Raw genomic sequence first — 23,933 nt, forward strand, 5'->3', positions numbered from 1 at the left:
CTCCCAGTTCACCAGTCCACTTCAGCTGGGTGAAGGTTCTTCTGTTGCAGGTGTCTTGACAAAGCTTCCATATGTTTGGGCGGTCTTGTTTGGAAAAGCAGAGGGTGAAGTTGGTGGTTTAAGGGTGGGTTCAGTCATGTTGGGTCAAGCTGGGTCGGGTCACGTCACGTCGGATAATGTCGGGTCACAGGTGAATCTCAGCAGCAGGATGATGAAGGTGGAAGTGAAGGAACGACGGGCGACTCCTCTGTTGATGGCTACACACAAACAAACACCACCGAGGTGAAATCCAGTCAGAAGGTTGAGAGTTTAAAGTTTATCCACGAGGAAAAGCGCCTGATGCGTCTTGATCCAGACTGATTCACCTCCATCATTCTACTACAAGAAATATTCACATAAAACCAGAGGCAGACTGAATAACAAATAAATATTCACTCCTGTTTAATGTAAAAAAAAAAACTTTTTAAACTCAAGCACAGGTGACTTTTTCAGACCTTAATTTTGGAGGTTTTTCTGTCGGATTCGTTTTCATTTGAGTTGTTGCCACTTACGCTATAAATCTGGTCTAATTTACTGCTGAAACAAGACAAACATACAGCAGGCTTTGTGAGACATTTTGGAATGGCAGCACTTCATCATGAAATTAAACGTTAGAAACTTTTACTGAAATGTCACATCGACTCATTTTTTCAGTACAACAGCACAGAATGAATATGATGCTGAGCTATTTATATTACTGTTTCTAAACAAGACCAGAACTGATTTAATGTTTGTCTCAGTGGAACATTTTTTTTAAATAATTTTGTCTAAAGTGATTTAGCTCTTATTTCAAAAAACATTTTATGATTTGCTCTGAAACCTCCTGGAATGGCTTTGAGGAAAAGTTCTCGACTTATTGGTTAGTGCTCTCTCCTCGTCACTAAAAGGTTGTGGTTTGGAGTCTGGACCGGGCCGCTCTCACTCTGGTTTCCTCCAGAAAGTCCAAAACTTACTGAAGTTCACTGAAGATAATAAAAAGTGTCAGTCGGATAGTTTTCTCTGCTGCTCCCTCTCATCTGTCAGCTTCTAACATTCTAACATGCATCAAAGCTGCAGAGACTCTCTCTTCCCACCCAAATCAGTCATAAAAACTCACAATAATCAAATGGACTGTTAATTATCCAAACTCTTGGATCCACATCTTTATGAGTAAATGAGTTGATAAGTGAAACGTATTGATCTTTACAGAATCCTGGTCACAAGTCAAAGAGCTTCCAGCTACTGTAAGTGACCATTAATGTACAAACGACCTGTTCAAGTTGTTCAGTCAGGTTTTAGAGCTCCTCATAGCACAGAGTCACTAGTGACCTACTCGTGGTCTCTGCTCAGCTCCTGCTAGATCTCAGTGCTCCATTTGATTCTATTGATCAGAACTTCCTATTACAGAGTCTGGAACATTTCATTGGGGTCAAAGGTTCAGCACAAAACTGGTTTAATCTTATCCACTTCCTTCATGTTAATGATGCTTTAATTCACACTAAAGTGAAGCATGCAGTTCCACGTAGTTCTGTCCTTTGGACCTATACTTTTCACATTATATTGCAATATATCTTTTTAATTGACATAATCTTCTCTTGTGAGCCTTTTAGCTTTGATTATTCTGAGCCTGAATTGAACAACCTTGAAGAAAAGCTCCAGATCTATGTGTTGTGGGACCAGAAGAGTTCAAGGAAATCAGGCAGGGTTAACTGCAATAGAAACCATTTGAGCTAACTCACCAGTGTAATGTTCTTTTCCTTTCTTCAGTCTTGGGTTGTCTGTAAAAGCCACATAACAGAATAAGCGTGATCCCACGGTAGTGGTCAGACAGACGCCAACTCACCAAACACAATAAGACGGATGTGAGTGTCAGTCGAGCCCAGGGGATTCTGGGCTGTACAACGAAACATGGAGCCGTTGAGCTCGGCAGGGACTCGCTCCAGCACCAGCTCCCGGCCGCTGTGCTGCTCTCGGCCGTCCAGGAGACGACTTCCCACCCGGGTCCACGTGAACATGGGTTCAGGGAACACTTCAGTCTGTGTGAATACAACTGTGTGAACAGCTCGTAGTTCTGTCTACAAACTCCTCATGTGTCATTTAATAACACTCATACAAGAGTGGAAATATGGACATTCTGAGGGAGTTTCACCCAGATAAGAGTTGCTGAAAAAATTGTACCAAAAATTGTCATTATAGAGTGCAACATTTTAATATTCAGTTAGTTACTTTATTACTGTGATTATGCCATATTTGCCAGTGAAGTAATAGTAATAGAGCAAGAAACGTGCTGAACATGAGGAGTGTAAAAACACCAGCGTGTAATGCAGCTGTAACGTGTGACTGTAGAGCCACATTCACACAGTGAAACATTTACACGTAGAATACAGCAGCTGAGGACCATGCAGCGTCTGAAAAATCACACAAATGTTCTTTTTAAGTAACAAATAGTTAAATAATGATAAAAAGCAGCTTAATACCGAATTGCAACAATTCAGGAATTCCAGAGTCTTTTTCAAGCCTTTTCAGGTACGAACACTCTGCTGTGCAGGAATCCATACTGTTTGCAATACCGTGCAAACCGAGTTCACAGATTAACAAGTGATCTTCCTGTATGTTGTGGAAGAGTCAATATTTGTTTTGTTATTGTTTGTATTTGTACATGTTTTATGTTTTTATCATGCTTTTTGTGTTTTTTGCTGGGGTGGAGGAATGGTCTCTCTCTCTCTCTCTCTCTCTCTCTCTCGCTCTCGCTCTCGCTCTCGCTCTCTCGTTCAGATCTTCACTCACTGCAGAAGGTCCCAGCTGGAAGCCCTGGACCGCCATCCGGACCGTGTCTCCCACTGTGGCTCTGCTGGGACTGGTGGACAGCTTTGGGCCCCTGGGAGCCGCTGAGGGGAACAAATACGAAATACAGTCAAACCTCTGATGCAGGGTTGCCCTACAGTCCAAAGGTGAGTGTCCCCCGAAGACAGGTGTCCTCTCTTTGGAGGGACGGGTCAGTGTCCTCTCTTTGGAGGGACGGGTCAGGAGAACTAATTTTAGGACCAGTTGATGTTGAACAAACCAAACATCAAATATGTTAGGATTATTTAAAAGTAAATAACTGAATCATTACAAACATGTATACTATATATATATATATATATATATATATATATATATATATATATATATATATATATGTATAGAAAATGATTATTAAATACAATTGAATGTACTTCAGGGACTACATACAGTCCAGTGTCATCTTCAGTGGACCAGACTGGTAAAATATTGATATAATAACCTTTAAATTTCCACTTCAAAGTTTTTCTGTGTTGTGGTCAAAGTGTATGTAATGAAATTGTCTATATTTTTGCAAGATCAAATAGTTAGTACTGAAAATGATTACAATTTCATCATCAACTAAATTTTAATGAAACATTCTGGTCAAATACAATGAAATGTCATGGAAACCTTGTATAAATCCTCTAGAAGCTCCAGACTGGAGCTTCTTAATGCGTTTGGCCCCCGGGCCTTACGTTCTCTATGGTTAAAGGGAAGTCAGACTTTTGTGTGTGCAGAGTATGAATGATGTCAACGTCATCATTCACCCTGTCCGCTAGGCTCCGACCAAATTTTGTGACGGTGCGACCTGTGCACGCCGACTGCTCATGCTCCAGAGCTACAGGACGCTTGTGTGAGGAGATCCTCCGTCTCCCCGTCTGATCATTTTACAGCAAATAAAGAGCCAGCGGCGATTATTCAGATCCCAAAACTCATCTCCTGGCACCACAACTTCTGAATATTGTAATAACCGGTTCTAGCCCAGGTATTTTGGACGTTTCAGTGTCGCTCAGCTTGTAGTTTCCCAGGAGAACCTGACTTTTATTTTTGTACTTCCTGCCGGGGGATTCTCTCCACCCGGTCATAACTTTATTTTAATGTATTCCTCTAAATATTACCCAGAATAATGGGGTAAAGGTAAACAAAACTGTTGTTCAGGATTTTACTCAAATGTGAAAACTGTGATGCTTTGAAACTACTCTTAATAAGAACACTTTGTCCAAAAGGGAAATGCAAGGCAGGAATTGTAACATGTTGCCTCTGTGTGCATTTTAACACACTTCAAACATGATGTAAGCAAAACAGGCCCAGACGTCGCTCTTATTTTCAAAAGGTTTTGATTAATTTCATGTGGATCAGCCATCATCTTATTTAAGTACAGTAAATGTGGATGTAGATTTCCACTAAATGAAGCCTTAGCTTGACGTGCTATCGATTCTCCTCTTCTTAATTCACATAGGAAAAATCCACAGGACCGCTTCTAAAGCTTAACAGTTTACTTCACAAACAAAAAAAGGGTGGTACAGAGAAAATGTCCAAAGGTGTTCCAAGTTATACAAGTGGTCCATTAAATCCAGATAAGAATCATTAATTCAATGAAAACAGGAGAGGGAGAGAGAGGGAGAGAGAGAGAGAGAGAGAGAGAGAGAGAGTGAGTGCCTGCCTCACTGATGTCTCCAGTAACCCTCAAACTCCACAGGAGCATCAATTAAGCAATTAAAGGTGCACAACTACTTGAAAACACCAAACAGTGGAAATGTGACATAAATTAAACTTGTATCCACTCATGTTAACCACAAACATTTTAAATGATTAACTTGTTGCATTAGTGCACCTAAGAACTGAAAATACCTGTAAATGATCCTCCTAATTCCTTCTAAATCAATTAACTGAAGGTACTACTGTTTTAGATGAAGTAAAAACATTTACCCTTTTAACCAACATCAATGATCTGCATTTAGGCTCCTACAGTGGAGTTCAGCCTAAATTGAGGTTAAGAAAACATCGTGAAGGTGACTTGAGAGTCTGTGGTGCGAGCTTCACTTCCAATGTCTGGGAGTTTTCAGCTCTGCTTCATTTCACTGTTTTCCCAGTCTGCTCCTGAAGAAGCTTTGACCAAGTGCAGAGGAGATGGACTTCACCTTCTGCGGATTGAACCATTTGCTACGAAGCAAATCAGTCCAAACAGGGCTGAGGGCTCAGAGTAACACATTACTGTTATTGTCATCACTTCACTTTGATTGGATGAATCGCTGACAGGCTCTGCTGATCCCTCATAGCCATTAATTGGACCTCTGAACATGTGGTTATACCTGCAATATGATTTTGTAATTTCCAGGTGATATGATGAAGCAAAACAGCTCAGTGACCCTGAACTCAGAAAGTTTATGTTGGGATCTCACCGCATACAAAAGATCATCTGTCATGATATTAAAATCATACATGTGCCTCAACATCTGGCTGCAACAAATCACTTCTGAGGGTCACAATGCTGATACTGACTCCCCCTCTTGTGATGTCATGAAGCTTGTAACCTGTGGCAGAAGTGCATCACTACTTTTATTAAAGTAAATGAAAACGTTACAGAATCTCACACAGACAAACTGCTTCTCTCAGTCTCTGACCCGCCTGTGTCTCCCACCCGTCCCACTGTGTCTCCCACCCGTCCCACTGTGTCTCCCACCCGTCCCACTGTGTCTGGGTGGCTTGTCCTTTATGGGCAGCGAGCTAAGCTTCCCCGGGGCAGACTGAAGGAGGCAAGGCTGCCAATCTGTACCACCGTCCCTCCGACCACCATCAACCACTCACTCTCTCAGTGCATTCCCCCAGGCAGTTTGGGGGTTCGGTGTTTGCCCTGGACACTTCAGCATGAAGACAGGCAGAGATGGGAATCAAACCTGCAACTTTTCAATTGGGAGACGACCACTCTACCAACCGAGCCCTACTCCTACCACCCTTGCTGCACCAGGAATCCTGCAGTGTGGTTGAGTTTGCTAATGAGTCTCAGACCCTCGCTGCTCGGAGTGGATGGAATGACCAATCTCTTCAGTCTGCGTTTGCCCAAGGGCTCGTCCCACAGGAGTTCTGCCAATGATGTGAGACAAACGTTTGCCTCTGTTGCAGTAAGCCAGGGCAGTACCTTGCCCTCGCCTGTTGTCCCACGCGTCCCGATGAAGAACGGGCTCTCCAGTAATTACTGGTTACTGGTGAGCAGAACTATTTCTAGAGATCCAGAGCAACTCCAATGAACCAGAACCCTCTGCTTGCAAAAACCCAGGCCTGAGCTGAGGAAACGTTTGTGGACCACCAGTTTGCAGAACAGTTGAGGTCCTGTTAGCCACCCAGTTGATCTGTGTTGGTGGAGTCCGGAGCTGAGGAGAATTTTATGAACCAGCAGTTCACAGAATGGTTGAGAGTAGCATTCGCCTCATTCGCCACCCAGCTGGAGGTCAGGGGCCTCATTTATCAAGGTTGCTTACGCACAAAATGGGACCTGAAAGATGTGTACGCCACTTCCCACGGCAAGTTTGTGATCTAAAAAAAATTATTTTGCAGATATGCCTACTGGTACACAAACTTTGAACCTTGCGCAGCACATTTTGGAGACGGGGAACCTGGCAGCACTGACAGTGAAGTAGAGAAGTGAAGCTCGTTTCATTTCACATATTTAATATCGTCCAATATCAGACTTATAGATCCACGTAATCATAAACAGCCAAGCTGAATTGTGTAGATGTTTTTTTCGTGAGCCATTAATACTGAATCAGCATGTTCATATGTCAAACTTCCATCTTTAAATGATACAGAGCAGTGGATTCAACCGATGGATCATCAATTGTGACAAACTACCAATCAGTCTAATTTCAGAGTGAACACATAACTAGTGCAGTGACAGCCATGTGTAAAGCGGCACTGTGGATGCACTGGTTTGCCCCCTGGTTGCAGCGGTGCTGGAGCACAAGACGGACGACCTTCTCGTCACCCACCGCCTCCAACTCGAGTGACTGAGGACACAAGACGAAGTCCACTGAGCCTTTCCACAAGTCCCTCTTTAAATATTTAATGTATACATTTAATAACAGATTAAAACTGGACTTTATCGTTCTGCTGTGCCAAAACGTCCATTTCCTCTCTCCACGCCGTCACAACCATGGGGCTGTTTTGGTGTGCAGCTGGCGCTGCCCCCATGATGTCACTCTCCTCTGGCCTCCACCTTCAGATCAAATCCACTTCTTCTCCACCTCCGCAGTCACTGATCTCTCTGTGACTCACACTATTTGCCAATGACTTGTTTTTTCTTTTATTAGCGAAGCTACAACTGTGACACAAATTGGATCATTCTCCTGACCTCCACCTCCTCCATGACTATTTCACTCACCATAAAACTGCTTTTCCTCGTCTTTTCTGTCAGGATTGATCGTCAAATGCCATCGATCAGCAGGCTGATTGAGAAGCAAACATATTGAGGAGGCACTTTGCATTGAGCACTAATGGTAGAAAGTGGGTGTCTTGAGGGCGGGAGTTAAACTGCCAACCTCTCAGGTGGACTGGGATCTATGAAAGTTTTGAAAGTGCATGCAGGCATACGCACGGTTTTACCGAGCCAAATTTATTTGGGCACAAAAGTAGGAATCCCACACAATGTTTTATAGATGAGGCCCCCGGTCCCTCAATGGCTTTAGTCCACAAGACCGTTCCAGTAACAATGATCCTGGAGGACAACCACCAGGAGACCACTACCTTCCACATCATGTGGACACTCAGGTTCTCCATTGGTCCTTGGTTCCCCTTGGTTGCAGTGCCAATAATGCTTGGCTTGACCTGGTTGACGGAGGAGATCAGCTCCTGGAGCTCCCATCACTGCGTTCCACCCCAACTCCAGCTGTCCTCTCTAGACCAGCTCCTTCGAAACCTGTGGGCCTCTCTGCTGTTCCGACCACCTATCATAACCTTGGTCCTGCCTTCAGCAGGACAAGGCGCTCTCACGTCTGCTCCACCAGCCTTACGACGAGGAAGTCCTGTGGCTCCAGGAAGCAGGTGAATACGGATATTGACCTGCTTCCTGGAGCCACACTACCTCATAGGCAGTTGTACAACCTCTCCAGATCTGAACAAGAGGCCATACAGACCTACATCTGGGACTTTCTGTCTGCAGGATTCGTCCAGCCTTCATTCTCCCCCGTTAGAGTTGGGTTCTTCAGCGTTCTATATATAAGTATCGTGTCGTCTTGCGTGAGTATGTGAGGGTGTGGGGGGGGTCTACGCTCCCTAGCCGCTGGCCTCCAGCCGGGCTCGTGCTGGGCCATGCGGGTCTTAGACTCTGCTCTTCGGCCGTCGGGTGGGGTGGGGGGGGCTTCCTGCCGGGTCCTCTTGCGGTGCCTTGTTGGAGTGGGTGTTGGTCCCCGTGTTCCAGGGCCGGCCACTCGGGGGTGGGGCGGGGCGGCGCGGGGGGTCCAGCTGGGTCATGGTCCTAGCGACGGGGGGGCCTTCTCCCTCTCAGGACCCCCCCTACCTTACCTCACCTTACCTCATTCAACAATAGGGACCAGTGGGTGGGGCCTAGGGTGGGGGGGTCCAGGCCACTTAACTGTGGTCTAGCCCCTCCCCCGACTTTGCGCCGCCCACAATTTTAACTACACTTGAGTCACCACTGTGTTCCGGGGTGTGAGTGTGGCTGGAGTATGGGGGGCACGCTCACTCAGGTGTGGCACTCCCGGGGGGCTGGGCAGTGGGCTCCCTCCTTACTCACGGTTGGATTGGTGGAGGATGAGATCTTCCCCAGGGGTGCGGCAGCATCCACTGCTGGGATGGGGGGGGGGGGGGGGGATCCCTGCCCACCGTGGCCTGGGGCCTTTCCAAACTCGAGCAGCCCTCCTACCCATAATCTTTATTTCAGTTTATTTCTCAGGATATCTACTGATTGTAAGCAGCTGTTATAAACTGAATGCACTTTCATTCTTGATGGGTATTTGCTGTGACTACAATGCACTTTAGTATTTTAGCACTAATGCTGCTTCATACAGGATTTTAATTTTTGTTTACCAATTTCTTCAAGCATAAAGGAATAAAGGTACTTTTGTTTAAATAAACAATTGACCTGTTTTTTCGCTATTTTGGAATCGAAGCAAGGAATCGTTAGGAACCGGAATCGATAAGCAGAACCGGAATTGGATTCATATAAAATCCTAACGATCCCCATTCCCCTGCCGGTACCCCTTCCTCGCCTCAGTTCCGCCTTCACCCCGCTCCACGGGGCCCACCCGTCTTCACGTACTTGGACTTCCAAAACGCCTATCACCGTGAGGGAGATGAATGGAAGACGGCCTTCAACACCACGCTGGGACATTTTTAATAACTGGTAATGCCCTTCAGACACAAACACTCCTGCGATTTTCCAAAATGTAATGAATGATGCCAAGTCATGGAACACCTCCTGAAGAACCATCTGCATGTCAAAGCCGAGAAGTGTGAGTTTCATAACTGCCGGGGGACGCCGTCTGGCCAGCAGCCCCCCCCCCCCAACGACTCGACTCTGGACCAGTAGTGATCAGAGATTCTCTTCTGCCAGCTGATCACCAGAGGCTTTTATTTTGACATGAACACACACAACCGGAACTTCATAACAGGACGAGACTCCACACAACACATTTCTCCCTCCTGGTTGATCACCAACATCCAACAAACCAACTAGAGGAAATAATTAACTATCTGAACCGAGGAACAAAAACACAAACAAGCCACAAACCAACACACAACAACCCCAACAATAACCCTCAATAACCTCCGGCAACACATAACCTGAACTCCCATCATGCCCTGCAGCGACCAACTCCGTGATGCTACAATACTCTTCACCACCTAGATGGCAGCACAGAACTTTGCCGGTGAAATGTAAAGTGACAGACGTCAGTGTGGTTCATCTCCACCTCCTGCTGCCATCTTGTATCAAAGTACTGTGTCAGTGACAGTGATGGAGAAGTTTTTGAAAAGGAAGAATGTGAACCAGGATCTCAGTTCTTCATCCATCAGGTCCAGGTTTCACACTGAGTGAGTCACTATTAAAAAAAGTCCTTTGTTTCTGGATTTACTGGATTCCTGTTGATAAAACTTTGATGACAAAGACTTTATATTGTTAATAGAGGCTACAGAGTGTCACATTTTAACATTTTCAGGTGGTGGTGGTGTGACTCCAGATTTTTCCAAAGAAAAAAGTGTCTCGGCTCAAAAAAGGTTGAAAAACACTGATCTGGAGGACCGGAGTTCGACACATGTGGTCGAGAGGATGATATCAGGAAAGCACAGGTAAATTAGGAGATGGTTGCAGCTGTCTCTCTTGATACGATATGATGTGGAGGGATGACTGATGATCAAATTACATCAAATGAGTGGGGGGGGGGGGGGGGATGTTTAATTGGGTAAAGGATTTCTTGAAGAGCAGAACCATCCAGGATGAAATAGGTTTTGAACTATCAACTCGGCTTACAGTTGAAAATGAAACACCACAGGGGAGTGTGATCAGCCCTACACTGTTTTCAAGTATGATAAATGGTATTTTTGAGAACGTGCCAAGAGACCTGGGAAGCCGATGATGGGGCTTTGTGGAAAAGAGGAAGAAATATAGGTCATGTGCTCTATAATCTTCAGCATGGAGTCCGGCTGACAGAAGAGTGGGGGATGAATTGGGGATTTAAATTCTCAGTGGAAAAAACAAAATGTATGATATTTAAGAATGGGAGAAGCACAGTAGGGAAAGAGGTGAAACTATAGTGGAACAATATTGAGAGGGTAGATAAGTTTAGATGTTTAGGGGTGTGGTTCGATACAAAGAGAGATCATGGAGAGAGCATGTACAGCAACTCGTGGGAAAGTGCAGAAAGGTTATAAAGGTTATAAATGTTCTCACAGGGGTGAAATGGGGGGGGCGAACACAGCAGCACTAAAGCAAATATACACAGCTCTGATCAGGTCAAGACTGGATTACGGTGTGTGGCATACGGGTCTGCAGCTAAATCAGTGTTGGAAAGAGGAGACGTGGTCCAGGCTCAGGCCTTGAGGGAGTCTGGGAGCAGGGAGAACATCTCCAGGGTGTGTCCTCCAAGTTGAGGCGGGGGAAACGCTACTTGGTCTACAGAGGAAACAGTAAAAAGGGAACGACTGGATTTACCTGGAAGGGCCCAGGGAGGAACATCCAACTAAGACAGTTAGGAAGGACAGCTGGCAGAGAGGGGAAACTAAAAAACTCAGTGTTGGATGGACGGAAGGGGAAAAAGAGATGGGAGTGCAGGGAATGCAGTTGTGACCACCAGTAGTATGGCCGGTCGCTCCTGTGTGGAGGAATGAGAGCAGAATGATAGATTGAAGCATGCTGAAAAGAAAGGAAAGTAGGGAGGGTCTACAATTGATGGGTGGAGTCTGGAGTCTGGAGTCACAGTGGTGGTGCCGGGCATGAAGGAAGGATAAGCAAAAGAACATCAGATCACCTAAGTGTGTTCACGGTGGAATTGTATGCCATCTTGATGGTGTTGGAGTGGGTGAGAAGGGAGAGAGTAAGGAAGGGTCTGGTGAGAAGGGAGAGAGTAAGGAAGGGTCTGGTGAGAAGGGAGAGAGTAAGGAAGGGTCTGGTGAGAAGGGAGAGAGTAAGGAAGGGTCTGGTGAGAAGGGAGAGAGTAAGGAAGGGTCTGGTGAGAAAGGAGAGAGTAAGGAAGCGTCTGGTGTGCAGTGATTCGGCGGCAGTGTTGAAGACCTCAGGTCGGGGGTCTCACAGTGCAGACAAGACTTGGTATATCAGGTAATGGCAGAGCGTTCACAGGAAAAACAACAGGGAGCAGAAATAGTTTTTTGTGGGTTCCTGCACATGTGGGGAGAACTGGAAGTGAGAAGGCTGACAGGCTGGTAAACAAAGCAACAACCAAAACAAACATGGGTATAAACATGTTGGCAAGAACAGAAGGGAAATCTATAACAAGGAGAGAAGCACAAAAATAATGGCAACAACAGTGAGACAAGGAAGAAGAGGAAGATGTGTTCAGTATTCACAATAGAGTGGGAGGGAAGAGGAGAGGAGGAGGCAGGAGGGAGGAGGAGAGGAGGAGGCAGGAGGGAGGAGGAGAGGAGGAGAGGAGGAGGGAGGAGGAGAGGAGGAGGCAGGAGGGAGGAGGAGAGGAGGAGAGGAGGAGGAGAGGAGGAGGCACTAGGGAAGAGGAGAGGAGGAGAGGAGGAGGCAGGAGGGAAGAGGAGAGGAGGAGGCAGGAGGGAAGAGGAGAGGAGGAGGCAGGAGGGAGGAGGAGAGGAGGAGGCAGGAGGGAGGAGGAGAGGAGGAGGGAGGAGGAGAGGAGGAGGCAGGAGGGAGGAGGAGAGGAGGAGAGGAGGAGGGAGGAGGAGAGGAGGAGGCACTTGGGAAGAGGAGAGGAGGAGGCAGGAGGGAAGAGGAGAGGAGGAGAGGAGGAGGGAAGAGGAGAGGAGGAGAGGAGGAGGCAGGAGGGAAGAGGAGAGGAGGAGAGGAGGAGAGGAGGAGGCAGGAGGGAAGAGGAGAGGAGGAGGCAGGAGGGAAGAGGAGAGGAGGAGGCAGGAGGGAAGAGGAGAGGAGGAGAGGAGGAGGGAAGAGGAGAGGAGGAGAGGAGGAGGCAGGAGGGAAGAGGAGAGGAGGAGGCAGGAGGGAAGAGGAGAGGAGGAGAGGAGGAGGCAGGAGGGAAGAGGAGAAGAGGAGGAGGAGGAGGGAAGAGGAGGAGGAGGCAGGAGGGAAGAGGAGGGGAGGAGGCAGTAGAGAAGAGGAGAGGAGGAGGAGGAGGGAAGAGGAGAGGAGGAGAGGAGGAGGCAGGAGGGAAGAGGAGAGGAGGAGAGGAGGAGAGGAGGAGGCAGGAGGGAAGAGGAGAGGAGGAGAGGAGGAGGGAAGAGGAGAGGAGGAGAGGAGGAGGCAGGAGGGAAGAGGAGAGGAGGAGAGGAGGAGGCAGGAGGGAAGAGGAGAAGAGGAGGAGGAGGAGGGAAGAGGAGGAGGAGGCAGGAGGGAAGAGGAGAGGAGGAGGCAGGAGGGAAGAGGAGGGGAGGAGGCAGTAGAGAAGAGGAGAGGAGGAGGAGGAGGGAAGAGGAGAGGAGGAGAGGAGGAGGCAGGAGGGAAGAGGAGAGGAGGAGGGAAGAGGAGGAGGCAGGAGGGAAGAGGAGAGGAGGAGGCAGGAGGGAAGAGGAGATGAGGAGGCAGGAGGGAAGAGGAGAGGAGGAGAGGAGGAGGCAGGAGGGAAGAGGAGAGGAGAAGAGGAGGAGGCAGGAGGGAAGAGGAGAGGAGGAGGCAGGAGGGAAGAGGAGAGGAGGAGGAGGCAGGAGGGAAGAGGAGAGGAGGAGGCAGGAGGGAAGAGGAGAGGAGGAGGAGGCAGGAGGGAAGAGGAGAGGAGGAGGAGGCAGGAGGGAAGAGGAGAGGAGGAGAGGAGGAGGGAAGAGGAGAGGAGGAGGCAGGAGGGAAGAGGAGAGGAGGAGGCAGGAGGGAAGAGGAGAGGAGGAGGCAGGAGGGAAGAGGAGAGGAGGAGGAGGCAGGAGGGAAGAGGAGAGGAGGAGGAGGCAGGAGGGAAGAGGAGAGGAGGAGAGGAGGAGAGGAGGAGGCAGGAGGGAAGAGGAGACCACATATACCAGATTAAGAATTGGACACACATCTGAACAGTAATAAATACATAACGGGGAAACATCCAACAGACAGTTGCAGCTTGTGTGAAGCACTGGAAACAGTGGAGCTTGTGCTGGTGACCATGGAAGTGTGGGGGAGAAAGAAGGAATATGATGGAGGGACTCGAGGAGGGAAACAGTGGAGCTTGTGCTGGTGACCTGTTGGAAGTGTGGGGGAGAAAGAAGGAATACGATGGAGGGACTCGCGGTTCACTTCCATGTGCATTCTATAACCTAACGTAACAATCTGGAAAATATCTCCACTTCTGCTGCTCGGCTTTCCCCACCTTTCCTCAAATAGTTTATGTTTGACTTCAGGAGTTCTGAGCCGTCTGGATCTTGGTTGACTTTCAGATTGTGGCTGTTCAGAGACGGAGGGTCTCGTCAGTGTCCAGTAGGCTCTGGCGCATGTGCAGTCGGTGCACACAAAGTGCAATCACAACGTTTGGGCTGCGCGTGGTCCACTGCAGAGGCTCACAGTGGGAACTCATGCATTACGATTTTGACGTCACGAGTAACTTGCGCACATGCGGACATTGGTAGCATGAAGAGGCTTTTAATAATCAGGGACTCACTGCTTGTTGTCTTCATTGCTACAATCAAACATGTGAGAATAAACTAGAATTGACTTCATTCAATCACTGAGCAGGTCTGGCAATAGGCGATTTAAAAAGTACCCCAAGTCTCAGACATCAAATGGTTTAATTTTATGTCAGTCACTTATGTTGTTGATCAGTAATTGGTGAAACCTTAAGTAAACCCTGCCTCTTGGCACCTTCACCTCCTGGCCCCAAGCTGCTGACACACAGATGTTGCTAAAAAAAAACATCTGTGGTGCAGAGAAGCTCTGTTCTGTAACACCTTCGGAATCAACTCTGGGACCACATCTGGCACACCTGACCACAGACGAGAATCAGGAAATGCAGAATAAGGTGGGACTGTAGTAGTGTATCAGCACATGGCTTCACTGTGACAGTGCAGGTGAAGGTTCCTTTAGTTGTTGAATCTCTGAGAAGTCACTTGTGCTGTCCATCCATCTTCTATACCTCTTTTATTGAAGTCACACCACCTCGCTTGGGGTGAGAGGCTGAACACTTCCATGACTAGTCACAGAGACACACTCACACACAATCCCACTTACAGTTGAATCCCACAGTGACAAGCCGGTCAGTGGATTTGAGCCTGCAGGAATTCAAACAACGACCTGTCAAGAAGCCATCGCGTTCAAACTGCAGTGTTTCCATATCATTTCATCCCACCAGTCACTCTAACCAGTAACTCTTAGTGAAAGGTCTCTAAAGTAGATTTACTTACATGGTGAATGTATCGAGGAGGTAATAAGACACTTAAACATCGATCCATACATCATCCATCTACCCTGGACAGTTTGACAACAATTCATTAAAGAGTGAAACACGGACATCACAGCAGTTAAAACCTTCGCTTATAGTGAACACTGTGTTTTCAAAATACATCTTAGAAGGTCTGATTCAACTCCTTTAGCAGACGTGACTTTTGATGTTGAGAGAAGTTTCCTCAACTGGGTCTTCATGATTTTGATAGTGAACTCTATGATAGGATATTTTCTTTGTGGTGATCTTTTCTCATTCTCTTCTGTTACTCTTTATCTCACACTTTGACGTTGTGGCTTCCATCTTTAGTAAATGTATTCACCCATATCTCCATTCCACTTCCCTCCCACCCAATCCCTCCATGGTGAACACTGGATATCCCTGGGTTAAAACATTAAAACATATATAATAAAAAAGACGTTAACTGGATTTCGCTTATTGCAGGTTATTTTTAGAACGCATCCCCCACGATAAATGAGGGACCACTGTATTCCTGTTTGCTTCATGTGTTGTTAACCCCCCCACTACGCTCACACAAACAGAACCTGGTGTGATCAATCTGAGGGGGCAATCCACGGCATTTTATACAGGATCTCAGTGAATCAGCCTGTAAGTGTCGGATATAGTTCTGAAGAAATGTGTGTTGGGTCAGCCTGGCGTTCAGGACTTACCCAGTGTGACTTCGGCCTTCATGGGCATGGACAGAGCTGGGTGGTTGACCTCACAGCTGAACAGAGCCTCATTGTCCAGCTGAGGATTCAGACTCCAGGTCAACATCGCCCTCACCTCCATGGTGCCGTCACCGGCTCCCTGTTGTCGATGTTGGAAGTAATAGAGTGGGTCGCTGCTCTGGACCCAGCGGGGAAACTCTCGGCTCACCACTGTCTCGGGGATGACCTCGGTCGCTGGCTCAGGTTCCAGCTCTGACCCGTCTTCTCCACCCTGCTGAGGGTCTTCAGGGTCATCTTGTCCCAGCCGACCCAGCCTGGCCTCTTGCTCCAGTGAAGACAGGGACTTCTTCACTTTGGTATCATCAAGCTCTCGATTTGTGAGCACCAGAGAACTCCGACGCTTCTTCTGACTCCTGGTCACACTACTGTCCTGGTCTGCAGTCCTGCTTCGGTCTCCCACCAAGGAGGACCACTGGCCTGTTGGGACCACATCGATCAGCTCACCATCTCGCTTGAAGTGAACCTCAGAATCAAGAAAAACAGCCCATATCAAACAATGATATATATATATATATATATATATATTATATTAGTATGATTTGATGTAAACCTTACGTGTGTTCACTATTGCTCTCTGATGTCTACAGGTGACACATTTCCACCCACAGTAACACCACAATCCTTTACGTTCAGCTTTTATTGCAACTCAAGATTAATTATTGTAACGGTAACTTTCCAATAAAGAATATTGAGAAACAGAGCTTCGTCTTTTGTGAGGCTTATTTGAGGCCTCAAACAATGGCACAGTCATAATCAGAGAACAGAGTTGTGTGAGAGTGTGCACCGAGGGGAGGACTGTGGGGGTGTTTAGAGAGAATCCTGCGTGGGCCTGCTCAGTGAGACGCATGAAGTCCTGCGATATAACTGTTGTGACTTCAGTCGGTCCTGGATTAGCTCAAACAATCTGTGAACCAAATAGTAGAGCCTCACAGGGCACACGACCCAACAGCGCTGTGAAACGATTACAACTATGAAATAGTATCAAGTGATGTAAAATCTGCCACCACAATATCATCATTGAAGATGAAAACCTTACATTTTTTGTAACCAATAGGAGTTGCAAAGCAAACAAAGTAAGAACTCAAACTGTCTGATCCCAACGCTGGAGAGTCTGGACAGACCCTGGAACCCCATCCTCACGCTGAGGAACTCTTGATCCTGCACATGTGTCAGCACAGTGTTGGCCAAGTTACCTTAAATTAGTAACCCAGTTACAGTTACTACTTTCAAAAGTAACTCACTTACTTTAAGTTGCTCATTACTTCCAAAGTAACTAGTTACTAGGGAAAGTAACTTAATTTTTTTAAACTTGAAATTCTATTATTAAAATACATTTTAACTTATAATGTCTGTTTTCCTCTTATTTATTTATTATTTTCTACTGTTTTAATTTTAATGTTAATTAATTGTTTCCAACCTTCTACAAACATTAGTTTGGGGTTATTATGGAATAGTACTCAATAAAACAAACGGAAGAATTAGATCATTGATCACTACGATGAAACAGTGGATCAACAAAACACAACATACAGTATGTTGACACTTTTTATAGGCATATTTATTATTGCCATTGAAACAGGTAGAAACACAATTAAACTGTGCCTCAGAACATTTAGCATCTGTAGGAATAATCAATAAATGTGCAAAACTGATTGAATAGATTATTTCTACATAAACACAGTGAGGTTCATCCGTTCTTTTTAACTTTAATTCATTCACTTGTCGGGCCAGTCACTGATACATCCAGCCTCTAGAGGGCAGCGTTCCCCTCCAGTTGATGAATGGAGCTGGAGGAGAGTAAGACAAGGTGGGAGCTAGGATGCTACCTAGTGTTTATTAAAAGATATAAAAGAACCCAAGTTTCTTCAGCAGTCATAGAAACATCACAAGTTGAACGTTGCTGCATCACGTCCACCAAGGTCGCTGTAGTTCTGAGTTGTGCATGTGAAGTAATGAGCCGCTTTAAATCGCTGTAATGATAAACGCACTACTGATTTTGACAAAGTAATTAGTTACAGCACTCGTTAACATAGATCCGCCCCGATCCCGATCATTGCGCACGTTTTGATTCATCATTGTGTATGTCCGCCAAACGGTGCGGGACGAGTAGGGTTCCGTAAAAGCGGCAGAAGAAGAAGCGGAATAATAATAATAATGCAAAAAACGGCGCCTTCACAGGATTGTAGTAATTGTGCGACGCCTCTTACAGAGGCAGGTACAATTAATAACTATCTTCGATAATTATTAATCTTTATCGATAGCCAGCCACAACATAAATAGTGATGCTTATGAGGTAAGAAATCCCTACACACTTAAACGGAAATTCAATCCATCGTCATTCTATTAAGTTGATGACATTTGATGAGGACATGATGTACCTGATGTTTGTCTCATTCCGGTCCATTGAAACATTATTTGGTAGACGTTTGTTCAGTTTTACATATGAAGCTCTTCTCTTATCCTCTGATGATAAAAAATAATACATTTCCAAAGTGGTTGCGGCTTTGAGATTTAATTGTTGTGTCCATGACGGGAGCAGATGGAAGACTGTGACATCCATAAATTGGTTGAACGTGACGCTGTCTCACCATGGGAGCTGGCTTTGCTCCTGTAACAACGCAGACCAAGGTGAAGTTTTGGGCTTCGTAGCGGCTGAAGGGAGCTGGAATGTTGGCTGCCTCCACAGAGATGGCTTTAGGAGGGACTGGAAAAGACAACGTTGGAAACTAGATGAACTGTGCATGGTAATATAGTGAATGCCATAGAAACCATAGAATAATCAGTGAACTGGAAACAGTTAAATAGAAACAGTTTCTTGTTTAGATCATGCATCCATGGTACCGAGTGTTTAACTTTCATCATATACTTTGAAAATTACTACCTCAGTAAAGATAAGTGAAACAAAACATTCTTGGACTATAACAGAACATACAAATGAATACATGCCTATCACGGTGAGGGCGATGCTATTGGAAGCCAGAATGACCTTGTCTCTGGAGCCTCTCTCATAGATCCCCACATGGCACTCGTACAGACCATCATCCTGCATCTGGACCTCTGGAAGCCTAAAACAAAGAAACACCCAAACAACTGAAGGCCACACAGAGTTTGCTGTTGTCCCTCATTAGGACCTCCTGTTTAGGATTTATTCACTTGAGATGACTAATTCAGAATGACACTACATCAGGCTCAAACATAAGGCTCTAACTGGAAAACTGAAAGGAAATCATTGACTTTTTAAGACTGCTTTCTTGAGATTAACTGACAGAACACGACACAGACAACCCAGCTGAGATATTGGGGATGCTGCCGTGAAAGCTACCAAACTATTGGTTGCTATCAAACTAGCCTCAAAGCTATGCTGTCAGGGTGAGTTAGTACCAGAAGGTTTCATGAAAATAGGCTATATGCTCTGATTGGAGTCATTTTTGGTACTAATTATGAAATGTTTTGCAAATATATGTACTTTTTTAACACATGTACTCTTTGCTTCATCAAAGTAAAACTGAAGATTTACTGTAATAGTTACTATGAAACTATTCTACTGGTCCGGTCCAGCCATCCCACTCAAGATAATGTATGTGGCTCTGAATTAAGGTGTGTTTCACTCCTGAATTATATCAATTTAATAAAAGAGCTTTTTGTACAATATTGTTCTTCTATCATTTCATGTGATTAACAGAAAAGTCAGACAGGATTTGATCTGAACTCCCCTCCACCACTATCAAGTCCTTTACTGATGAGTGTCCCTGGAGCTTCAGTCTCTCACCGCACTGTTGACTGGTAGATCAGGTCTTCTCGCCGGTGGTTCTCCTCCATGTGGGAGGAGCTGGTGTTGTACATAGCATCGTAGGTGAAAATCTTTTGTTTGGAACTGCCTCCTTCTATCACCTGCTAAAAGGAAGTCAATTAGATGGGGCCTAAATAAAGCAGATATGATTTCACTAATAATAACGCTTGATGTCTGAGAATGTTGACGGTTTCTTTAAACAACAACAACATAGAATTAGGGTTTGAATGTGGTGTTGTCAGCCTGAAGGGGAAAGAGATGGAAATGCACAAAGACACTGAGGCAGTGAGGAGCAAAGTATACAAAGACATGACATATAGAAAACCCACAGAACAAAAGAGCTGCAACAGTTACACAACGAAGTCTGCCTGATCATTACAAGTGGCTGTGAAACAGACTGCCGCGTGAAACCGTTTGAAAATGACAGAAAGTGGTAATAACTATAATAACTGGTTTGTGGCGTTCTGCTTGTTAAACTAGAAGCATTTCTCATTGACAATTTGGAAAATTGAAGTCAATTTGACTGTTTAATGTTAGTGGGTATAACCATATCTTGTTTTTTGACTGGTCTCTTAGTTTGTCATTTGACGTTTGAATGAAACAATCTGTATTTATGATTTTGAAGATTTTAAACAAGTTGAGTTTGAAACCTGCTGGAGAATTCAGTCTCACTGCCACGTACTAATACATTTATGGAAGTCAATAACATTGTGGCAACATGTATGAAGAACCTGTTGATATTTCCAAGCCCAACAGCAACGATTCTGACTTTGACTAATTGAGAATCTGCAACATGTCAAACAGTATTGGACCAGGAACAATTGACATTAAAATTTACCTCACGTGTAAATGGCACAAAACCAGTTCCTCTGTGATTACAGGTCAGGAGAAAAACAAACTTTATTTCCCTTTACTGTGCACCTGATGAGTCAGTGTTTGAGTAAAGGCATTTTCATAAAGTTCACCTGCTTGTTCCTCTGAAACCACACAATCTCTCTGAGGTTGCCGTCAGTCTGGAAGTTGCACTTGAGTGTGACTGTGTCTCCAATGACGACGGGAGGGAGGGGCTCAATGGAAACAGTTAGATAACCTGCCAGAGGAAGCAAAGGAAGACATAGTCATAGATGGTGTCTTTACAAACTGTTCATCTAACAGTCCTTAAAGCAACGGTCACAACCCACCCTGCGTGTTTTTATGTCCGTACATTTTTTGGGGAGGCCACGGCTGACACTTTTTTTTGTGGAACATGGTGAGGGAGCGGTAAGAGCAGGGAGGTAGTACTTCAATGCAAGGTGTAAGTGTGTGGCCCGCACACCACGCCTCGCCATGAAAAAGCAGTCATTACATTACAATCCAGAGCAACTTGTGCTGTTTTCATCTTCATGACGCATTTTTTGATGCATTTTTTGACAGATGCAATAAATTAATTTGTAGGAATGACTTTCGATGGAGCTGCATATAAAAGCATGTAAAATATTGGTATAATGTGTAAAGTCCAAGTCCAGAAAATAAATTCAACTTATTAAATGAGTCCTTCATTCTTCCATATCTGAGTTATGGTGTGGAAATATGGTGAAATAATACATTGATAATGATCATAGATGAGCAAGTGTAAAAGTTGTTTAATGTTGATTCCACTTGCCACCATGTTGTATTTTTGCTCTACATTTGGTTAATTGTTGTTGTTTGTGAGCCTGTTTAAAAATACCTTTTTCACTGTTTCTTTTTGTAGTAATTTCCAAGTTTTCAATTTTTGGTGGGCACTTGAACGTAGCTCATGCAGCCCCTGCAGACAGCATGGTGAACCCGTGCTGAGTTAGTCTGCTACCGGTAGGGCTCATGGTAAGTCGGCTAAAGCTAAGCTCCCATAAATTAACCTATAAAAGTGGGAAAAGAGTCATTCATTGCCACACTTGTATTATATTGTTTTATAAAATGCCAAGTGGGTTGCCTACCTCGAAAGCTCGCCTCCGGGTTAGCCGATGCTAGCGACGCTAGGCTAAAGGCTCTGCCAATTCCCAGCCTGGGACAACTTATTTTCCGCACACTCTGACCCGCGGATAGGTGTCGGGACTGTGTTGCCTTTCTGGCTGGACATTTCGCTGCTCCAGAGCATTATTGTCCAGTGGATCTTCTTCAGACAGTGCTGACAGAGATGAGAATGTCAGAGATGAAGCAGGTCCATGAGAACGGACTCACCACTGGTGAGTCCGTTCTCATGGACCTGCTTGGAGATGCGTCTGAAAATTTCGACACTTAGAAGACGAGTTTATTCGGGATCAGTTAGCCGAGCACACAGCTGATCACAAACTACGTGAGAGACCGTTTCTGGCACCAGAAGACACGACTCTGTCTCAGGCAGTGGAAATGGGGCGAGTGGCGACAAACCCGGCTCCCTCTTACTCTGCTCCGCTGGCACACAGTGGCCCCAGCAGCCCCACTTATCCTCACAACGAGCTCGAGGCTAACGTCGCGGGACACCAGGATGCCTCAGCATGCCAGCAATGTGGAAACTGTGGCTCGTTTTCCCACGCTACATGGGCACAGGTCTGTCCAGCCACGGGACAGAGATGTCAACGCTGCAGTAGACTCAATCATTTTGCTAAACACTCAGCACCTGCTTCCACAAGAACCCAGCGCCGCTCATCCCGCCCATCAAGTCCAACCACCATTAACTCTGTTGGTGTCAACAGCAAACCTTTCACCTGGTTCACGGTGGAGCTTTACCGCCACTGCTGGACACTGCTGCCTCCAGGTCCCTTCTCAGTGAGTCCACGGTCCGGCAGCTCTTTCCCAGACAGACGAGCAGAAGAGCTGTACGGCTATGGACACACTAAACTTAGAATGATCGGCACCGCTACCTTTTCTGTCCGTTATGGCTCCAGAGTCCTCCCAGCGTTCACGTTCCACGTGTCCCAGCAGGGTGCCAACCTCCTGGGATTCGATTTGTTCTGCGCCCTGGGTTTCTCCATTTCTGACAACCCTGGTGCTACCATCCTGACAGTGACCACGCCATGGCAGCAGCGTTGGCCATCGCTTTTCACTGGGCTGGGCTGCCTCACCGCCTTCAACCACCAGCCGCTCATCGACCCAACTGTGAAAACAGTCATCCAACCTCACCGTGCGCGATGATGTCACTGCTGAGTTGCAGAAATTGATGGAGTCTGGCATCATCGAAAGAGTCGACGCCTCGCCCTGGATCTCCAATCTGGTCGTAGCAAAGAAGAAGACAGGTGGCCTCGGCCCGTGTCGAACTCAGACAGGTTAGCGAAGCGCTGGTCCCAGACAGATACCCACTACCCACAGTAGAGCAGCTCTCTGCGCCGTTTCACGGCTCGACAGTCTTCTCAAAGCTCGGCCTACACCAGGGCTACCGACCAATCACCAGACGGCGGCGCCATCGCTCCTCCTCACAGACCCGTTACCCGGTGCCGGGTACCTCAGCAGATAGCTAGCAGAAAGTAGTACCCGGCGGTTGCGGGTTCTTTCCGTGCAATCTACAACTTTTAAGTTGGACCGAGTTAAAACCTGGGACCCTCCACGATAGAAAGTGCAGTGGAACCGCACCTGTACAATGTAGTTTTACATATTATTTCTAATTGATGTTTTATATATATTTCATATATCTAGTATATGCCCATATATATTTAGTATAGTGCTTTAAGTGGGCCGGTATGCACCAGTATGCAGTACTGGCACTTTAAATTTCTACCCTTCAACGTCAGCTTACTGGGACTTTTTCTACTGTATGTCATGTACCGGAACCTTTCGTAATGTCTGGACTATCAGTGGCTAATTTTTTCACACACTTTAAGCTCAACAGTTTAAACAATGATGCTAATTTATGGATTTTTATGGGTAAACAAGCTTCATGCCGATGGATGACGCATTTAGTGAATCACGTAACTCTGAAATCCATGGCTGCATTCCAGGCAGACCAATGCTGTCCCACAATCACAATCAGGAAATACTTGTGTATTTTTGCAGTAATTCACTTGCCCTCCCTCCCTCCCTCCCTCCCTCCCTCCCTCCCTCCCTCCCTCCCTCTCTTCCCCTCCACTCAAGCAGTGTTTAAAACACTGATCATATGGCTTTATTTCTCACGAAGAATGGTCTTCTTTGCGCTCCACCCCAAAGCTGGGCATACACGTTCCACCTGACTGATGACTGTATCAGTCATATTTAAATCCTGTCTTTACACCGTTACAGAGACGCTTTGAAATCCAATCCTTCAAATAAATAATTCTGAAAAAGCATGTGACGTCACTCTGAGCCCTGCAAACCCAGGATGTCGGGTGTCCAACATTTTAACGAGCAGCTGAATGCATCACTCCAAGCTGTCATTTTTAAAGCTGCGTTTCAATTTTATTGCTTATTTGCGTTCAGAAATGGTAAATAGACTTTATTTTCATCTGAAGTGTTTAATACTTTATAATGCGCACGCACACACAGTTATTACAGAGTCTTCAGTTTCCCACAGTTTCTTCGAGAATAAAGTGGCATTAAAGAATAATTATGTACAGGGACGTCTCAAGAAATTAGAATATCATGAAAATGTGTTGCAAA

The 23,933-nt window shown here is 45.8% G+C and overlaps 1 protein-coding gene across 1 annotated transcript; it reads right to left on the reverse strand.

Moving 5' to 3' along the window:
• Positions 1–159: 159 nt before the first annotated feature.
• Positions 160–22,363, reverse strand: LOC308130142 (immunoglobulin superfamily member 21-like; the record flags this gene model as incomplete). The annotated part of the gene is made up of 13 exons (XM_080496340.1): positions 160–257; positions 1,758–1,796; positions 1,862–2,054; positions 2,806–2,906; positions 15,518–16,040; positions 18,166–18,281; positions 18,524–18,642; positions 19,347–19,468; positions 20,333–20,467; positions 21,422–21,513; positions 21,567–21,607; positions 22,095–22,189; positions 22,271–22,363. The coding sequence occupies 13 exons, from the start codon at positions 22,361–22,363 to the stop codon at positions 160–162; spliced, it is 1,767 nt and encodes a 588-aa protein (XP_080352466.1).
• Between the last annotated feature and the right edge of the window lie 1,570 nt (positions 22,364–23,933).

This window comes from Blennius ocellaris (assembly GCF_963422515.1).
Source record: "Blennius ocellaris genome assembly, chromosome: 5".
Classification (NCBI taxonomy): Eukaryota; Metazoa; Chordata; class Actinopteri; order Blenniiformes; family Blenniidae; genus Blennius; species Blennius ocellaris.